The sequence below is a fragment of the Homalodisca vitripennis genome, chromosome 3 (assembly GCF_021130785.1).
Source record: "Homalodisca vitripennis isolate AUS2020 chromosome 3, UT_GWSS_2.1, whole genome shotgun sequence".
Taxonomy (NCBI): Eukaryota; Metazoa; Arthropoda; class Insecta; order Hemiptera; family Cicadellidae; genus Homalodisca; species Homalodisca vitripennis.
The window spans coordinates 13,060,975-13,082,018 of record NC_060209.1 but is presented as its reverse complement, the minus strand read 5'-3'; the positions used below and the strand labels follow the sequence as shown (position 1 = coordinate 13,082,018).

Below are 21,044 nucleotides of genomic sequence, written 5' to 3'. Positions count from 1 at the left end.
TGTTTTCTTAAATAAATACGGCGTCAAACAATTAAGTTTTATGTTTTTTTATTCCCTAGTATATTTGTAGATAATTAATATGAATATCATTTTTATTTTAGAGGGCTATGCAGTTTTATTTTGTAATAATATTGTCAATGACATTATCAGCTGACTCGATCTTTTGTTGTTAATTCTATACACTTTAGTGTAATCGTATTATTGTATGCTGGATTCTTCTTTATTATTTTATTTTGTAGTTGTAAATATTAGTAGTGTTAGTAGTTACGTGCTTAGCTATTGTGTGTAGTAGTTACAATGACTGACAATTTGCAATCTCACGGGAGTGAAATTGTAAATAGCACATTTGTAAATAGAAAAAGTGTAAATAAATTTCAAATAAAATTGTGTAAATATTTCTTGGTAAATATTGTTTTTTAACTGTATTGAAACTGTTTATGAATCCTACAATCATCTGTTTACCGGTACATCCATAATGTGAATATTTATTTTAAGTTTCTTGCAATGTAAGAGTCAGTTGCTTTAACACTTATAAAATGTTGCGAAGTACAATTATGCGTATTTATACAAAATGTGTCATAAAAAAATTATTTATGTGAGAAATAACACAAAATTGTGTATGGTTGTTCCTTTCTAAATGTACAATATAATAAAATAGCTTCCCACAGTAAAATTATATTTCCTTTTTAAGTTATTTGCAAAAAAAAAATAAAATATTTTATGTAATCTATTAAAATATTATTTTTTTTAATTTTTAAATTACTTAGAACTACATCTATATATATATATATTTTTGTTGATAGTATATATCTATACGAGTAATTTGGTACAAATTGTAGGTCATTCTCTAATTTTTATGAAATATTATAAATTTTAATCTAAGAGACTGAAAAATCGCCAATTTTTAGCCTGGCACTTTTGACTAGTCACAAGGGGATATGAGTTGTGAAGAAATTTTGCAACATCTCATATTTGGTCCTGGCTCTGAAAGGGTTAAACTCCAATGAATAAATGTGGAATAAGTACTGTATTCTATAAATCGTATTGACACTTGTGTTTATTGTGTTACAGCTGACTCCACAGGTCTGTACTCCGTGTACGCCCAGTATCAGGACTGTGAGATCATGTTCCATGTCTCTACCTTACTCCCCTTCACCCCCAACAACAGGCAACAGGTTAGTACAGCTCGGTTGTAGCCATAGAGGACATTTTTGTAACCAGCAAGTGAATGTTAACGATGGAGGATATACGTAAGGAAGGAATGATAGGTTGGGTGCTGCATCCTCAATGATACTCATTTATTACTGATAAAGATTACATTATCACATAGAAAACACGTCATTGTACACTTCAGTAATACGAGTAATGCAATCCTCCAGTTTGCCCAAACCTCTAAAAGAAGCAATACATTAAGTAAATAAAAAATCAATTAAAACAAATTAATTAATTAATTAATTAATTAAAAATTACAATACAGAAAATAGAATTTCCAAGATCAACAATAATTGTTTAATTCATTATTAATACCAAAAATCTCAACTACTTCATAAAATGGGTGTTCCAAGAGGAAAAAGCCAATTTGTCTTTTGCAAATACCTAATGGCAGTGATCGTAACCTATAATTCCATAACTCCATAATTTTGCTTCAAGAGTTAATGTTGCTAATGAATATTGTTTGAAAGTAATATTTTTGTCACAATATTGTTTGTGCCCCTTGTGTTATATTGGTGGATGTTGTGATATGTTAAGTTGTTTGACTTAACCATATAAAGCAACAGTTTATACGTAACTAAACAAGGCACTGTCATAATATGAAGATCTTGAAATTTTTGTTTATATAAATCTTTATAACCAATACCAGAAATATAGTGTACTGCTTTTTTTGTATTAATAACATTTTATTAATGTTCTTTTGAAATGTATTTCCGCATATTTAAATACCATAAACTAATTGAGAATAAAAAATGCATAATATACCATTTTAAGAGCTTTTTAATTGCAGAATTCAGAGTTTTATAATCATAAATATTACTTTAGATAACTTTATACAAAGAGTAGTTATATGGTCATTCCAATTTAAATTTTTTTTGATAATCAATCCGAGTAATTTTGTAGACTCATACATTGGTATCACTAAATTGTCAACTGCTATTTGAATCTCAAAGGAAGAATTTTTATTTGAAGTAAGATTTACAGCTGTTGATTTATTTGCATTTACTGTTAAAAAGTTTTCATTAAAGTATGGCACTATATTATTAAGTTGTATATTTCCTATGATTCTTAATCCTCCAAAGTTTTGTGTTTATATAGTATAGATGTGTCATATGCATATAAAATTGTCTGGTTAGGATCGCTTACATTTCCAATATCGTTAATATATATTAAAAACATCCTTTTAAAGTGACTCCTTTTAATTTACTTAATTCACTTGACTGTTATAAGTGGTTTAAGTGGATGACCCCACACAGCCCCTGCGTATCTGGTGGTCATCATTTTGTTACAATTAACTGAAATTAAGTTAGCCGCCTCGAAGAACTCTAATAATGATTCACAGAGTACCGTACTCAAGATGTCAGGGTAAAACTCACAAAAAGAAAAATTACGACTCCGGATTTAAGGGAATCAGACTCCAGTTGAAGCAGTGACATTCACACTCACCCAGAGTTCAAAATCGTCTTGAACTGTGACTTTTCTTGCCCATCTCTTCTTCAAAGTACTTTCTTTTGGTTCCTTAGGACCTTAAGGACTTAGCGCTGCTTCCGGAGTGACAGAATATTCAGAATGGGTAAGGTTAGGAGGTAGGGGCCACCTCCTATCGAGATCCATTAGGAAGAATTTAGGGCACTAATCTCAAAGTCATGTCCCCCCGGAAGAAGGGGAGGCCAGCTCTGAACCAGCCTCTCCAGTCAAAGCAGGCAAGGGGTGGCACACTCTTGTTGAGGCTAGCAAGAACCTCTGAGGTTAGGGAACGAACCCCACCAACTCCAACAGTCATCTCCCGCAGTAGACTAGACCTATCAAATTACCCTTACGCCCCACACTCTCGACACTTGCGGTTAGTGACGTGCCGCTCCTGGACATACATAAGGTTGCCAGATTTATGTGACACATCGGTTGCTGTGTCCAGTGGTAGGTTCAACTGGAAGGTATAAACCAGCCAGAAGCGATCCCTGCTAGGTCTTCAACCCATTACAATGAGATATATTAGGATTTCATCTGTATTGTCTTCTTTATTTTGTTGATGTACTGTATAACCATATCAGTCATCTGGTAATGTTAGTTATTATAAGACATTTTTAAATGTTGTCATTGAGTAGTAAGTAAACATAATGTGGGTGCTGCATCACAGTGTTCTTTGCACGCTTCTTAAAACGTTATTAAATATTTGCAATGGTTCTGGTTAACTGACGGCTTGAATAATTGGATTTGTACTGAATTTTCATATTTGAAGAATGGCTACTAACATTGTTTATTTAATGTTCTCACTTTTTTAGTTGCAAATTCCTTGTCTTTTGAACATTTCTAAAATCTTAAGGTTTTTAAAAATAAATCAGCCTCCTAAAACTTGAAATTTACCTGGAGCATGTGTTTGTTGACAGCTATTACGCAAGAGGCACATAGGCAACGACATCGTGACCATAGTGTTCCAGGAGCCAGGAGCTCAACCATTCACACCAAAGAATATAAGATCCCAGTTTCAACATGTTTTTATCATTGTCCGAGCCATCAACCCCTGCACGGATAACACTCAGTATTGGTAAGTGGTTGACATTGCTCTCGCTAATGTATTTTTTTTATTCGAAAGCGGTCTGGGAATGTAAGAATGCTCTAGCAGAGCTGGCAATGAATAACAGAGTAACACTCGGTTGGGTACTGGGTCATGAAGGCATTCATGGCAATGAAAAAGCAAACATCCTAGCCAAAAAGGGAGCGGAATCCACAATGGTGGGGCCTGAGCGAGGTTGCGGGATAGCCTTCTCCAACATTGAAGCTCTGGTTAAAGATTGGGAAAAGAGGATAAGGCACAATAATTGGAATAGAGCCTCAGGATTAAGACTATCCAAATTGTTTATCTCTCCTTACGTTAAAGGGTGGATAGCTCTCTTAGACCAGAATAAGGAGGATATAAGACTGATATTAAGAATGTTGACAGGACATGGTTCTCTAAGGAAGCACCTTATGAAGGTAGGGTAAACCTTAGCCAGAGTAACGAGTGTAGACTCTGTGGAGTGGAGGAGGAGTCAGCAGAGCACATTTGGGTAGATTGTCCTGCCTTGTAGAAACTCGGAAAAGATACCTGGGAGCATATCTCGTCAGCTCCAAGGATATTAGAGAACAGGAGGCCTCAAATCTGATTGGTTTTTGCAAAAACCTCGGACTTTGAGGGCACAAAATTAAAGTAAGGGAGGCGCAAAGGTCCTCTTAGGACTAAGTGCGGGGACAAACTGTCCTTTTCCTTCAGGAAGGAAAAAAAAAGTATTTGTTTCATGTAATGAGGTCAAATCACGCCAAGTTTAACACATGAGCACACACATACACGGGGTGAATTGCCACATTTTTACATGATTATATGCAGGAGTTGGGTATTTCATCAAAGATGGCTAGTTAGTCCTTAGTTAACTACTCCTCTGTGTAGTCTTAAACCGAATTAGTTGCAGAGGGGCATGCAGTTTATTCGTAAATTCAAACACTATTCCCATTGTGAGCAAATCGCTATCACGCTTTGACCATGTGCATGAATTCTTAAATTGTTATTGTGTAGATTCTTTTTAAATTCAATGCTTATTCAAAATGGTGTGATTTGGAAATATGTTGTCAACTTATTGCATCTTATATGTTGCATGTTATTGTCAATGTGTTTTAATGTTGTTTAAGTTTTGAGACCATAAAATATTCTCAAGTCAATACCAAAAGTTTACGGAGACAGCAATTTGCTAACAGTTCATGTAGCAGTGTAGTTACATAAAACTACTATTCTGCATGATGTTGGGATAAAATTTATAAAATAATATTTTATTAGTACTATTGAAGAATATTGACACATATATTAAGAAAATATACCAAACAGTACTAAAAATATTAAAAGGATTTATATTGTGCAGGTGAGAGAGAATCTATTCAAATACTAGCAAATACTTACGTGCCACTGAAAAAAATACATAAGTGCTTGTGCTCGTGAGTTAATACAATTTTTTACAGATTGTCTCGTAATGTTATTCTGACAATTTGTACTCTATAACTTAGTTGTTAAAGATGCATGCGACACTGAATGAAATGTCCATTAGTTCATTCATCAATTAAACGTAATGATTCAAGTGGGTTGACCAATCATTATGTGATATTAACTTACGGGCTTGAGTTTGATTAAATTAAAAAATGTAGTGCAGACTTTATAGTATAAGCAAATTAGAGTAAATCAAGAAATACGTTCCTGAAGCATTTTGTTGCTGTTTTTAGTGTGGCAGTCACGAGGTCTAAGGAAGTACCTGTGTTCGGTCCACCCATTCACGAAGGAGCTGTTTTCAACAAATCTAAGGCATTTGCGGATTTTCTATTGGCCAAAGGTAAATGATACAACACTAGTTAAATTATTTTCCACAGAAATATCAATCGTTGTCGTGTAGCGATTAACCGAATATCTGATATTTCAGTTATAAACGCAGAGAACGCAGCACACAGATCGGAGAAGTTCTCGACCATGGCGACTCGAACACGCCAGGAGTATCTGAAGGATCTTGTAACAAACTACTCTACAACTACATGCGTCGAAACTAGTCAGAAATTCTGTAAGTGTTTGTATTTATAAAGAAAATTGTTACCTTTATGTTTTACACTAAAACTTACTCTACCTAAAATTTACAAAGTTGATCTACAGCTCTTCTCTATTTAAGAATTTGAGATTGCCTACTGATTTTTTTAGTTTTGAGTTTTACATCATGGGAGTTTTATTAATAAACATTTGCTATTGGTTGTAGATCCAAGTTTCACACCATTAGTTAGTTCAAGCAGTATTGTTACTAAATTATAATATTAAACATAAATATTTTCTTTTTGACTTATTATAGCATAATGTACTACTAACAGGTTGCTAAGTTGTTGTGTCTGTCCTTTAGAAGAAGAATGGTTTGCTTGTTCAAAATGTATAGACCTTTCTTCAGGTTCAACTGTGGGTATAATTGGGAAGGGATCTGTAACTGCTAAAAACCTTACTCAACTGATAACACATACGGTTTTGTTTGCACTGATTGCCGCTCCAATTAGAAGTAATAAGGGTTCAGAAAACTAATACAATTTTTTTGGTATAAATAGTAGAAGAAGCTCCTCACCCTGAAATTTGTCCGAGTAAACGTGTTGACCTGACTGTACATGTCGTAGCGATGCTGTCATTCAGCAGCAAGAAGAAGTCGGCGTGGCGACCCAGGTTCCTGGCGGACGCTACGCAGCGCGGCGCAGTATGCTGGCCTGTAGCCCTGGATGACTCTAGCCGTGCAGTGCTGGTAGACTGTTTGTTGGCGATATCGGCAGACACTTTGCTGCTTGTAGAGGAGAGCAGTCGGGAGATTGTGTTCATCACTCCGTGCTCCAGTGTTCTTGGCTGGACTACAAATACTAACAGGTACCTAGACAACATCTGTTGAATAATATCTGCAATTTATTGAACAATTAAATGTTATTTATTCCTCTGTGACGTTTACTTATGTGCAAGAACTGAAAGTCAATTAGCACTGTATAAATATACAGACCTAGATTTTCTTGAAATCGATATAGAAACTTTTACTCAGAAAGAAATTGATCACCAGCTACGCTAGGTTTGGTGGAGGCTGGAATGGGAGTATATCAAAAGTGTTAAAAAAAGGAAATGGTAATTCTTTCTCAGATCATATATTCCTAGATCAAATAATATTTATGTCACCGTCGGATGACTAGATGAAGAGACTGAAATTGGTCACTTTAAGCCTCTCTTCGCTGATGCTGATTTAACGATTATTTACATTTACATGTCTGTTGATTGGTTTAAGTATGTCAAGCTAAGGAAATATTATCATTTCATATTTCTTAACCCTTTTATACCTCTCATTTCGACCTCCACCAAAACCAGTGCAGCTGTCAACCAATTTCTTTCTTTATCGTTTCTCTATCGATTTCAACAAAAATAAGATTGTGTGCTCATAAGACGCAAATTAGGTCTCCGCTCTTGCACTGTTAAGTAACTGGTTAATAAATTAAACGATGACATTTCAGTTTGGAAAAAATTTTACTGGTAGTACTAGAGTATTGTCTTGTTAAAAATACTATGGATAGGTAATAATAGAAGAAGGAAGATAGTAGTATCAATTTTACTAAACCACCCAATGCGGTTGCAGCTTGCGGCTGTACTACCACCAGGGAGAGTGTATGACTTTCCACATGAGGGAGAGTGGGGACCGGGATGAGCTCATGGAGGTAAGCTGGTAGTCTTTATCTATATATATATATATATATATATATATATATATATATATATATATATAAATGAATGTTTATGTGTTTGTCCTTTATGAAATCGTGAACTATTTGAATGATCATTATGAAAATTTGTATGTATATGTATTTTTCCACGGAGAAGGTTTATATCCTATGCCCATTGATGTAACTCGCCACCAGGTGACGCTGCAAAAGATAATAGTCTTTAAAGCGCCTGCACATTATTGACTGCAATTACCTGACAGTTATGTATATTAAATAACCAAATACTATTTGAAGGCGCTAAGTTATGATGGGGAATTTCTCTTTAAGATAAATTTCTGGTTGAACTTAAAGCTTGAGTGTTAGACTACTTTATAATAAAACATATGTACGTGTACAATAGCTATAAATATACAGACACTTTCTTGGTCGTGGCAACAAGGCAAACTCTACATCTGCGTTGGAAATCTAATTGACTCGTACCAAAAGTGCACGTACACGGGCAAAGCGAATCAGCTAGTTTGTTCATATATTTGTCATTACTTTGATAGTCAAAATTGAACAAGTTTTTAGTTTCACACTTAATATATTTTACTCTTCAATTTAGGAAAATCAAAATGTTAGTGATCCATTCACAAACAAAGTATAATTTATAATATTTTGTCATTTTAAGTCAGTGGTATTTTAAGGCTTTGAAGAGGAGTACAGATTTACTAGGTGTTAGTACAATAGGCAATGTTAGTTTTGTCATGTATAAGTTAGCTGTTTGATTACTGTAATGTTGATTCATTTATCTCAATTTTTATCTGATCATATTTTTGAAGTCTCCATATGAGACTTAGAGGGGAGGGAGTTATAAATTTCATAACTGTCTCTATACATCACTGGTTTACCTCCTTTGTGGCAGGAACAGTCAGTTTGGCTAGCTAGTGTTCTGTGCTGTTAAGATGTAGAAAGAAATTGCGTTTATATGGTTTAAGCAACTTCTCTATAATGTAAAACATGAAATTACAAGAATAAATACAATTTAAATGTCAAATAGTGAGCCATTCTGAAAAATGATATATAAATAAAAAAAGTAAAGTAAATGTTTTAAGTAAACTCAAACCATTAGGCGTAGCTACATATTCATACATACAATCCACACTATAAAGATACTGTATAAACTTTAAAACACGAAACTAAACACTTTTTCTTGTTCAGAAAGGTATTTTTATTCTTTTTGAATCCTTCTTTGTTCCTGTGTCTATTGAGTTGAGTTTGTTTCCTTAATTTAAATGACATATTTTAGTTTATAAAAAGGTTTGTTAAAATGGAAACTAAACATTTTTTCATATTCTGAAAGGTATTTTTATTCTTTTTGAATCCTGCTTTGTTCCTGTGTCTATTGAGTTGAGTTTGTTTCCTTAATTTAAATGACATATTTTAGTTTATAAAAAGGTTTGTTAAAATGGAAACTAAACATTTTTTCATATTCTGAAAGGTATTTTTATTCTTTTTGAATCCTTCTTTGTTCCTGTGTCTATTGAGTTGAGTTTGTTTCCTTAATTTAAATGACATATTTTAGTTTATAAAAAGGTTTGTTAAAATGGAAACTAAACATTTTTTCATATTCTGAAAGGTATTTTTATTCTTTTTTGAATCCTTCTTTGTTCCTGTGTCTATTGAGTTGAGTTTGTTTCCTTAATTTAAATGACATATTTTAGTTTATAAAAAGGTTTGTTAAAATGGAAACTAAACATTTTTTCATATTCTGAAAGGTATTTTTATTCTTTTTGAATCCTGCTTTGTTCCTGTGTCTATTGAGTTAAGTTTGTTCCTTAATTTAAATTACATATTTTATTTTATGAAAAGGCTTATTAAAATAGAAACTAAACATTTTTTTTCATATTCAGAAAGGTATTTTTATTCTTTTTGAATCCTTCTTTGTTCCTGTGTCTATTGAGTTGAGTTTGTTTCCTTAATTTAAATGACATATTTTAGTTTATAAAAAGGTTTGTTAAAATGGAAACTAAACATTTTTTCATATTCTGAAAGGTATTTTTATTCTTTTTGAATCCTTCTTTGTTCCTGTGTCTATTGAGTTGAGTTTGTTTCCTTAATTTAAATGACATATTTTAGTTTATAAAAAGGTTTGTTAAAATGGAAACTAAACATTTTTTCATATTCTGAAAGGTATTTTTATTCTTTTTGAATCCTTCTTTGTTCCTGTGTCTATTGAGTTGAGTTTGTTTCCTTAATTTAAATGACATATTTTAGTTTATAAAAAGGTTTGTTAAAATGGAAACTAAACATTTTTTCATATTCAGAAAGGTATTTTTATTCTTTTTGAATCCTTCTTTGTTCCTGTGTCTATTGAGTTGAGTTTGTTTCCTTAATTTAAATGACATATTTTAGTTTATAAAAAGGTTTGTTAAAATGGAAACTAAACATTTTTTCATATTCTGAAAGGTATTTTTATTCTTTTTGAATCCTTCTTTGTTCCTGTGTCTATTGAGTTGAGTTTGTTTCCTTAATTTAAATGACATATTTTAGTTTATAAAAAGGTTTGTTAAAATGGAAACTAAACATTTTTTCATATTCTGAAAGGTATTTTTATTCTTTTTGAATCCTTCTTTGTTCCTGTGTCTATTGAGTTGAGTTTGTTTCCTTAATTTAAATGACATATTTTAGTTTATAAAAAGGTTTGTTAAAATGGAAACTAAACATTTTTTCATATTCTGAAAGGTATTTTTATTCTTTTTGAATCCTTCTTTGTTCCTGTGTCTATTGAGTTGAGTTTGTTTCCTTAATTTAAATGACATATTTTAGTTTATAAAAAGGTTTGTTAAAATGGAAACTAAACATTTTTTCATATTCTGAAAGGTATTTTTATTCTTTTTGAATCCTGCTTTGTTCCTGTGTCTATTGAGTTAAGTTTGTTCCTTAATTTAAAATTACATATTTTATTTTATGAAAAGGCTTATTAAAATAGAAACTAAACATTTTTTTTCATATTCAGAAAGGTATTTTTATTCTTTTTGAATCCTTCTTTGTTCCTGTGTCTATTGAGTTGAGTTTGTTCCTTAATTTAAATGACATATTTTATTTTATGAAAAGGCTTATTAAAATAGAAACTAAACATTTTTTTTCATATTCAGAAAGGTATTTTTATTCTTTTTGAATCCTTCTTTGTTCCTGTGTCTATTGAGTTAAGTTTGTTCCTTAATTTAAATGACATATTTTATTTTATGAAAAGGCTTATTAAAATAGAAACTAAACATTTTTTTCATATTCAGAAAGGTATTTTTATTCTTTTTGAATCCTTCTTTGTTCCTGTGTCTATTGAGTTGAGTTTGTTTCCTTAATTTAAATGACATATTTTATTTTATGAAAAGACTTATTAAAATAGAAACTAAACACTTTTTCTTATTCAGAAAGGTATTTTTATTCTTTTTTAATCCTTCTTTGTTCCTGAATCTATTGAGTTGAGTTTGTTCCTTAATTTAAATGACATAGTTCAGTTTATGAAAAGACTTGTTGTCCTGAACCAAAGTACTACTAGAAATTGTTTCACGTTGTGTGTAGGTGGTGGTCCGTCTGCGATCAGTGACACAGGGCAGTGTGACCCAGGAGTTGGCGCTCAAGAGGAACCCACTGGGCCAGCTCGGGTTCCATGTACAGCCGGACGGGGTGGTGACACAGGTGGAGAGTCTAGGGTTGGCCTGGCAGGCTGGTCTGAGGCAAGGGGCCAGGCTAGTCGAGATATGTAAGGTGAGAGGATAAACAGACTGGATAAACTGTAGGCTATGTGTAAAGGCAATGGTATCATTCACTAACATAATCTCATTATGTGTGGTCACTTAGCATGGAGTTTTATGGTATCAGACTGTAGAATTCCCAATTGGGTTTGAAGTGTCTTTTATTTCAAGTTATAACATCTACAACATTTTTATCATGAATACGCTTTAAAAATATGTGAACACATTTAAAGATTACAGGTAAAATTCAAGAGGTCTTAATTACGTATATAAAACAGAAAAGGAGTGTCTCTTAGACGTTACTACACTGCACTTTCACTCATATGAGGTATATCCAGAAAGTAAGTATACTGAGGCTCTCACGGCCAGGAAGACTTTTTTCAACATGTTGACTACACTGCCGTGTAGCCTCATTCCTTCTCTCGACAACGAGACCAGTTTGTGGTCAGTACATTGAGAACTGTCGATGTGACAATACGTTTTGTAAAAAATGTCAATCCAATCTCCGTCCGTATGAAATACGCGGTTTCACCCATTATCTTGTTTGGAAGGGTGAAACTCCGGTAAATTTTATAATGAGGTAAAAATTTCATCATTCCAAAACAACTCTAAATTTAATGAATTAGAGAATTTACCTCTATAGAGTTTGTGTGGCGTCAAAAATTATTCTTACCCCCCCACACTTGATTCAACTTGTGTTGTTCTGTCACTTGTTTTGGGATCCACCTCAAGAACATTTTTCGATATCCTGTAGCTTTTTTGTGTAGCAGAGATCTGGAGATTTGTGTAAATATCGCAAAAAGTTCATCCACAGTCAATCTGTGATCGTTCAGGAGTGCATTTTCAATTTATTTTCCATAATTTCAGTCACAATTGTCTTCAGCTCTTCTGATCATCATGCACAGACTTACGACTGTTTTAAAACTTACAGCACCATTTGAAAACACTTGTACGATTCATAGTTTTATCTCCATAAGCAAATTTTACTGCTTTATAAACCTCAACCACATTTTTTCCCTTCCAAACGTGATAACAGATGATACCGCTTATTTCACACTTGTAGAGAGATTGAATTTACATTTTTCACGAAATGTATTGTTGCATCGACAGTTACGGAGAGGAGGAATCAGATTGCACGGTAGTGTAGCCAACATGTCACACAAACAATTCCTCTTGGCTGAGAGACTCAGTGCTTTCTGAATATGCCTCATACTTTCTACTTCAATTACATTTGACTATAAAAGAAGATAAATATTCAAAACCAATCACAATACTACCATATACGATGAAGAATAATAACGAGATATGTAGTAGACGCACGTGCTTGTGACAACCGAGAAAGCAGTAATACACGCTATGGATATGTTTGGTTATGGCTTTGTAGGAGACGCAGAACGAACACGAGCAGGTGGTTGGAGTTAGACAAAGGGCGCTTCCCTCCCCCTGCCGCAGAGTGAAGGTCGTTTATAAATACTTCCTTGGCAATCGCCATAAGCACGGAGCGTGCACCAGGCATTTCGAAGGCCTTTTGTGAACTAAAAAACTCTCCAAGAGACATAATTTGTAATATCGGACATTTGGCGTTTTAGTCAAAGTCTACCATTCTAATATATCCATCTAAGGCGTGAGAAGGGTTAAATCTTATCTTACTGGATAAGATTCAACTATGATGATGAAAATCTAAAACTATGTTGTCACTTGATTAAATCGCTGTAGAATGGAAGTTACTTTCTAGACATACCTCGTAAAACATAACTCCAAACAAATGTTAAGTATACAGCACATGAAGAAATCTATATGTATTATCATGGCAGTAAACATGTGACCTAAACTTAAAATATCTGTTTTAACCACTCTCTCTGGAAGCATGTATCAATTGTTTGCTCCAGGTGGCCGTGTCAACACTAACACACGACCAGATGGTGGACCTGCTGAAGACATCCATGATGGTCACCGTGACTGTGATTCCGGCAGCAGCAGATGGAAATGCCCGGCGAGGCTGTTCCCAGCATCATTGTATGGCGCTGGCGCATGACTCGGACTACGAGAACCTGACAAGCCCAGAGACAGGAAAGGTCACTAGGAAACCTGCCTTGCAGACTGCTGTGCCTGGCAATCACCGGAGAAGGTAGGTGACTTTTAATGTCATTGATAAAAAAGTTTTTCCTTTTTCTTCATGCCTTTTATTTTTTCCCCAAACTAAGTTCAGCATAAATATCGACAAAATTCTGTTGGCAATGCGGCGTGACGTCAGTGACAGCAACCCTCACAAACACATAGTGAGGCATAACATTATGCCTTTGCTTACTTTTGTTTTATGGAATGAAATCATTTTTTTTTATTCCAGTCAAGAACACATTACAAGTTTGAGTCTTCCTCTGCCATCAATGTATCATGAACTTTATTGTTTGGTCGCTAATCTTCGTTGTCTGTGCAGGTACGAACGCAGCTTCTCCCCTCCCCGGTCGAGCAACAGCTCAGGCTATGGTACCGGCAGCAGCAGTAAGTCCTTCTCCGGAGGAGATGCCAGGTTTTCTTCTAATCCTGAGGTAATCACTGATATCCAGCACGGTCATTATTTTGGTTTTTAATCTTTGAATTTGAACGACCCCAAAGTTGATTTCTAAAATCATTATCTGAATAATTTTGTATATCAAATGAAAAAAAAAACAACCACTACAGTAGATATCTCACAATTAACTAACTATAATACTACCCATTTTTGCATTATACTTTATTTCAGCTATACATTTTTAATTGGTTTTCAGTAGGTACCATTTTAAGCATGTCTTGAATTTTTACTTCAGGGCACAATGACATCGTCGTCAAGTGGACATTCCAGTGATGATAGATGGTACGAGCTTCTGGAACAACCGCCAGACACACGAGATTCTCCTCCCCCACCTCTTCCAGCACGGCTCAGTGCATTCCAGCCTGTCAATGAGTTCAAGGTCGGTGAGAAGGTGACAACCTGCCTACTCAAGGCTTCGGAGCGCAGCCATGAGCTTAGGCGACAGCTGGAGCGAACGCCTCATACTCACGACTATCACCTCGTCACCAGAATGCCTAAGGTATTGTCAGTGCTTTTTCCAATTCTAGATCACAAGAAACATGGAGTAGCCTGGATCAAGGCTGAAGTATTATATTCGTCATGGGCATATTGATTATACTTTAATATAATATCAGATACAGTAAGATAGCAGTTACTCAATAACAGAACACTTAACATCTCTATAATTTTACTTTTTATATAAAAACTACAAGATATTAAAAATTTTACATGGTATCTTCAATATTATAAAAAATATTCGTATACTTTCATAAAAACTTGTTTCAGTTATGCCAAAAAAAATTTTCAATTTGATTTTTTCCAGTTTTAAAGTAACTAACGATATTGTGTTGATGCACAGGTGGCAGACTACAGTTACCAGACGAGTGGTGGCAGTGAGAAATCTGCAAGTCTACCACTAGAGTGCTCTGCCGCAGTACGGACTGATGGGCACTCTACCGACACCAGCTCCACCAGTGATAGGCTCTTCAATATGCCTAGTGAAGGTACTTGTCAACTTTACTCACATTGACATTGTTCTCAGATCCCTCACTTAATAATAATAATCATCTATTATTATTATTTACCCTTCAAACATGTAAATCTTAAAAACAAAATTTGACTCTTAAACTTTGGAATTAATCTTAACCAATTTTATATCCAGTAATGTGGATTAGTTACACAGTAAATTCAACACAGAGTTCAATATAAAAAAGTTTACCCAATATTACCACTACTTGTTGTACCTATTATAACTAGGTGATTTTAACAAGATTGATCTATTTTATAATAATATAATATATTTCACGGTTAGTTTATCTAGTTAGTGAAAGTAGTAAATGTAACTCTTCAGTAAAATGTTTTGTTTTTACAGAACAAAAATAACATACTGTTGAACTAACATTATTATAATAGATTCCACAATATTTTAGTAAGGAAAAACCATTCCCATTTTCCAATTTTAAACTGGATTTAACTAAATTTTAGATTTAAAAAATTACTCTTAAAAACACCAAACAAAGGTAGCTGAATAGTTTTTAAAAAATAGTTTATAGATAATTTAAAAACAATTTTGTTGTATCTTGTAAAGTTTCAAGGTAGTTAAAAAATGTCAAGAAGTATACGGTAACATCAAACTTAATATGTTTACAAACATAATTTATTAACAGTTGCACTAACTAAGTCTACAATTTTAGAAACCATAACAATTCTGAATCTTCAAAATGTTGAAAGTAATATGAGTTTGTTAACATTATAATCATGTTGTATTAATGTAATATTAATTATTAAACATTTTTTTATTATTTCATAATATGGAGACTTTCATAATGAGATGATCTAAAAATTACACTTTTCATGTTCATAAAATATTTTTATCTAAAGGGATTTTTATTTCATTTCTAATTGACCAAAACTTAGTTTATCATTATTTTTGTACGATAAAAATTTGGTACAAAGAGTTATTATGGTATTCTCCGCAGATGAACTATCAGCGAGCAGTTCACCCGGACTGCGGCGTGGCGGGACCCTCACGCCCTCCAGTGGTGGCAGTCGCAATCACAGTCCACGCCCTCGTGAGGACCAGCCACGCTTGCGTCACACTGCTACCTCACGGAACTCCAATCGCAACTCCGCCAACCTCACCAACTCCACTCTACAAGAGGACCTCATTCGCCTCATCAGTCCTGACTGTATGTCTCCGGACATGACTCCCACCAAGGTACTTGCTATAGTTTTGCTCTTTGCTATCATTTCAGCTGATTGCAAAGTAGATCATGTCCAGCTAACTACAATTTTTATTGACAACCCTAGCAGTGTGTGACGTGAATCATTGATGCACTTCAGGATTTTTGGATTAAAGTACTATATATTGGCAAGATATCTGGATGATATTTATACCAATGTATTCAGGAAGTTCTAAACTACAGATTTCTATATCCTATATTAATGTTATAAATGCGAAAGTGCCTTTGTTTGTTTGTTTTGCTTTCACGCGTAAACTATTCAACCCGATTGTACTGAAACTTTTGTATAACTTAGTGTAAGTATACATTTCTAAAAAGAATTGTTGATTACATTAAACATGCTCATTTAATATTAATGCTTCACATCTTTAGAGACCATGATGGGATTTTTCACTACTTTATAAACGACTAGTTGGGTGTATCCCAGAGGATTTTCGAAATAAGAATAGGCCTATATTCATCCCAGCACCATAAGAATGTCCATGTCCATGTAAAATTTAGTACGATCTTGTCTGAATACTTGTCTGTGACTTATGTACTTTTCATCGTTTTGAAAAGATCCTCGCACACGGCAGTGGTCCATGAGTACAGGCAGAATAAGTCTAAAAACTCCAATAGGTTATTTTTTCCTTACTCAGTTGTTTGTGAACATACTCTTAATGAGATTTCCTGTACTAATTAATTGTTTCTCGTACGACAGGAGAATGGATCGGTGGGGAAGGTACACAGTAGCAGTGGAGAGCTGAGTGGACGAGTGCGGTCCAGGGAGAATCTGAGTGGCCTTAGCATGCCCCCGCACGACCCCCGTTCTCCCCCCACCCAGGACAAGCCCCAAGCCCCGCCACAGTCCCAGGAGGTGATACTGACCCTAGACCCGACCCGCTACTGTTATCTCCAACGCCTCCACAGCCTCTAGTCCAGCGCCCAGTGAGGCGAAACTGTCCAAGGAGGAGAGGTATGCTAACTACGTTTCTGTGGAATAATGGAATGTTGGGAGTACAGTACGATAATGAGCATATTTTACCTTTAACGTTACTATAAGCCCTCTAAAGTTTTTGAAACAATTACATACATTTTCTGAGAATTAATAATTTTCCTTTGAAAGAAATATTTCTTGATGCTTTAAAACTCATTATAACAATTAAATTATTGCATAATAGAAATGTTTTTGAAATCTTAAATTACAATATAAAGCCTGAACGATTTTCATTCACCTGGAGGGAGAGTCCAGATACAAAATGATGAAGAAACCTTTGGTGTTAGGTTAACTCCATACCCATTGTTGGAAATTGAAATAATTGTTGTTTTCGTGCTCAATATACACCTGTCTGCATACTTTTATATTCATTGGTTTCATACACATTTCTTTAGTGAGTACTAAACTTTGAACCATAATTATTTTATAGCAAACAGCAAAAAACTGCATAATATCGTATACATTTTTACATAAGGCAATTACATTGTATAAAGGTCAACCTAATTAAAATAACTAATTAATTAATAAAAATCACAATAATATAACTCTTTTCCAAATTTTTCATTGATCTTTTTGAGAGTTGAATAAGTGACTACTCTTTTAGAGAGCCATCATTGTTTTTATTGTGAACTATGTCCTTGGAATGCCTGATCCATGAAAGTATTATTGTCAATTCTCGGTTTAGTTGTTATTTATTTCATTCTCGTTTTCAGTAATGGTTCTTGAGGAATAAAGTGGAAAGTAACAGCTATATTTCACTTAAAAAAAAGCTTTTTCCCACAAGTAATTAAACTAAAGTCATTGAAGTGAGATTACCACATTCTCATTTTTCTTTCATAGGCTGGCATAAAATTCTTAAAAGTATGTTCTAGAACTATTCCGTATGGATAATTTTTTCTAAAAGTGTTTAAAAGTATTTCCTAAATCCTACAGAACAGAAAACAACCATTTTATATTCCTGTTTCGGTTAAAAGATTCTTAATCAGCTTTTTAATAAAATAAGTTCATTTTTTTCAAGAAATAAAGAATACCTTAATATAAAAGGTTTGTTGTACATCATTCTATTCTTGACTTTTGTTTGTTTATATATATAAAACTTCAGTGAATGATGTGTGATGTGCAGGTTGTCTCCTAGGGTGACCAATGTGAAAGGTGGTGGTGGAGGGAAGAACAATAACGGTGGAGGAGTGGGGCTGGAGGGAAGCAGTGGTGGGGGTGGTGGTCTCCCCCTCCCCGACACCAGGGGCATGGATTGGCCCAGCCTAGTAGACACGGCTACCAGAGCCATGCTGCAGGTGCACGATGGCGGGGCCACTGCGGGCGAAAACGGGGCCAGTAGCAACTTGGGTCAGTGGGTGGAGGACATGGCGGACCGCCTAGGCCTGGACACCAGCACACACATACTGTGAGTTAGAGTCCGCCACAGCTTGTGTATACATTTCATAATAGTAGTGTATTGTTTCCAAGGGGATAACTTAATAAGGCAATTATACTGAATAACTAATTAATTTATCATTATACCTGGCTAATTATTAATTTAACACTTACTAATTTAACATATACAACAACAACAAAATTGCCTCCTGTTGCATTATTATTTTTAAACAGATAAATTAAAGAAAACTTCAACGTCTGTTTATTAATAACCATGTTAACGTGTGCTCCAGGAGCATTACAATAGGTTATTCTTATTTCATATAGCATTCATCTAGCTTCATGGGGTATGCAAACAGTGAAAGAGTATTTTAGTAATAGCAGTATTTTAAATGAGGATAAATTATTGTTAGTAAGAATAACTTTTAAACTTCAAGTCAGGAAATCAGAAATTCTAATGTCGTTAAACACAGTTTACAGTCCAATATAGAGTGACAATTTTACGAAAATGATACAATAAAATTTGCTATCTAAGATAGGCCTACATACATTTACAGTCATACTACATTGCCCACGTTGTCGACAAGGCTTGTGGAAACGATAACTGTCGCCGAAAAAGCCCAAACAAGTTGAAACATGGTAATGTCTCAGTTAAGATCGGTGGCCAGCTTGGTATGCAATTTCGTTTCAATATGGTGACGTTTAAATAAATTCATAACTCCATTATTTATGAACCCAGAGTAATAATTAAAACTATTCTGTTATTCTAATACAATTTCTCAAACTTTTTGTTGTAAACATTTTTAGAATAAAAACGCAATAAGGAAATCCATAGCAATGTGATCCCATCTGGCGCACAACGCACTTGACAAAAGCCTGGTTTGTACCTGTTGCGGTACACGACAGCAGTTGTGAAAGATTGGGATACATGTAGTCGTGAACGTGTTAATTATTATACGGAGTAATGATTACTAGGAATTGTTTAAACTGAGGAAAAGATAGACACAATATTTCATGTTTACAGAGGTCGCAGGATGTTGGAACTACAGAAGCACTTGTCTCAGCTGGAGGGCCGACTGTCGCGTGAGACACGGCGCAGATTATCACTTGAGGAAGAAGTCCGAGGACTGAAGGAGGAGAATCGTAGATTACAAGAAGAAAGTCAGAGTGCAGCTCAGCAACTACGACGCTTCACTGAATGGTTCTTTCCAAACTATAGACCGCCCTTGAGTCTTCAGATTGTCATTGGAGAGGCAAAATTTGGAGATTGCAAGAAAATGTTCAGCTGAATGATGATGGTCCAGCAACTGCAATGCTTTACTGAGCTTTTTCTGACTATTGAGATTTATTCTTGCAGCATCACTTAGGCTCTCCTAAAGTGTATTTATGTTAGAGTAACTATTCTTGATTTTTATGCACTTCTTCTTTTTAGAAGAATCTTCAAACCCTGTAACCGGTCCAGCAAATGTATTATCGGATTGTAAACTCCAATGCACGATTTCACCCATATTGGGTCAATATTTTCCAGTCTTCTAAACCCTTTGTTCTGTGATTCTTTTGGCGATTTCATTTGACTTGGTAAATTTTAAATGGTAAGAAAAATTCTTACGCTGGTCAATGAAATTAATGAGACATGTAACAAGTTAGACATACTTTACCAAATTGGTATACGGTAAGATTTATTAGAATCTTACTATACAACTGAATACTCATGTTTGTACTGTAATATAAAATAGAAAATTACTCTAAACCACACTCAGAGGTGCTATAAATAGAAAAATAAAAACTCTTACAGCAGAGGGTGGAAGAAGTGGAAACACATCTAAAAAATGTTAAAATTTAACATTTTGTTGACAAGCTATTTATCTGAATGTATAAACATCCTGTTGGTTTTTTGTAAAATATTTCTATATTTACTGTATAACTTGATAATACCAGATAAAATCATGTTATATTTAATTTTTTAAGTCTTCACATTGTATAAAATTATTTAATAGTGTTATTATTTATTTAATATACCAAACGTAAACATTAAGCATTACCCATACAGTACCTCATTATTGTAAATGTGTACATATATATCAGGTTAATTTTTATTTATTGCATAAAGATATGCATGAGTTAGTTTTAAGCGTTTATGTACATTTTGTACATATTCAGTTTGTATATAAAATTAATTATATTAGCCGATAATGTTTATGTCAAATTATATTTTGTATTTGGCAGTTTCGTCATTGTTCTTGGATAGCTAAGAAGTAGTTTTTATATTTTCTGTGTAATTTTTGTAATTATTAACAAACCGCTTTCTTGAGTAAAATTGTGTATGTTTTTCTTTGATACATTACTAAGTTAGTTGTTTTCTTTCTTTAAATATGTTAATATTGTTTCATATATTATTATTCAATAAACTATCTGAACAAATAGGTTTACGTTTTTGTGTATGTAGTAATTTTTCCAGAACCACAATCGTTTTGTAAGGAACGTATTTGTTATATTACAAATGTACAATCAAAACCAAGACTTGATATGTTTGTAATTGTGTAACTTTTATACAATTTGAGCTTTTGTATGTACAGAATAAAATGTAATGAACCGAGCACTTATATATTTTGTAATAATATACATAATACTTATGAATTTGTACACATTATGCAACAAATAATAATCATTTCTCAGGTATATTAAAGTGTGTATACATCCTGTTGTATATATTT

At 33.9% G+C, this 21,044-nt stretch overlaps 1 protein-coding gene across 1 annotated transcript in view; it reads left to right on the top strand.

The window, feature by feature from the left end:
* Window positions 1–21,037, top strand: part of LOC124356589 (signal-induced proliferation-associated 1-like protein 3) — a 165,986-nt gene extending 144,949 nt beyond the window's left edge. Inside the window, 16 exon segments of the mRNA XM_046807680.1 lie at window positions 1,072–1,175; window positions 3,600–3,757; window positions 5,458–5,564; window positions 5,652–5,786; window positions 6,376–6,616; window positions 7,365–7,443; window positions 11,014–11,199; window positions 13,076–13,314; window positions 13,624–13,735; window positions 13,994–14,257; window positions 14,597–14,741; window positions 15,717–15,955; window positions 16,681–16,851; window positions 16,853–16,935; window positions 18,080–18,361; window positions 19,355–21,037. Of these exon segments, the coding sequence (XP_046663636.1) occupies window positions 1,072–1,175; window positions 3,600–3,757; window positions 5,458–5,564; window positions 5,652–5,786; window positions 6,376–6,616; window positions 7,365–7,443; window positions 11,014–11,199; window positions 13,076–13,314; window positions 13,624–13,735; window positions 13,994–14,257; window positions 14,597–14,741; window positions 15,717–15,955; window positions 16,681–16,851; window positions 16,853–16,935; window positions 18,080–18,361; window positions 19,355–19,619 (2,810 nt within the window). The 3' untranslated portion in view covers window positions 19,620–21,037.
* The last annotated feature ends 7 nt before the right edge of the window (window positions 21,038–21,044 follow it).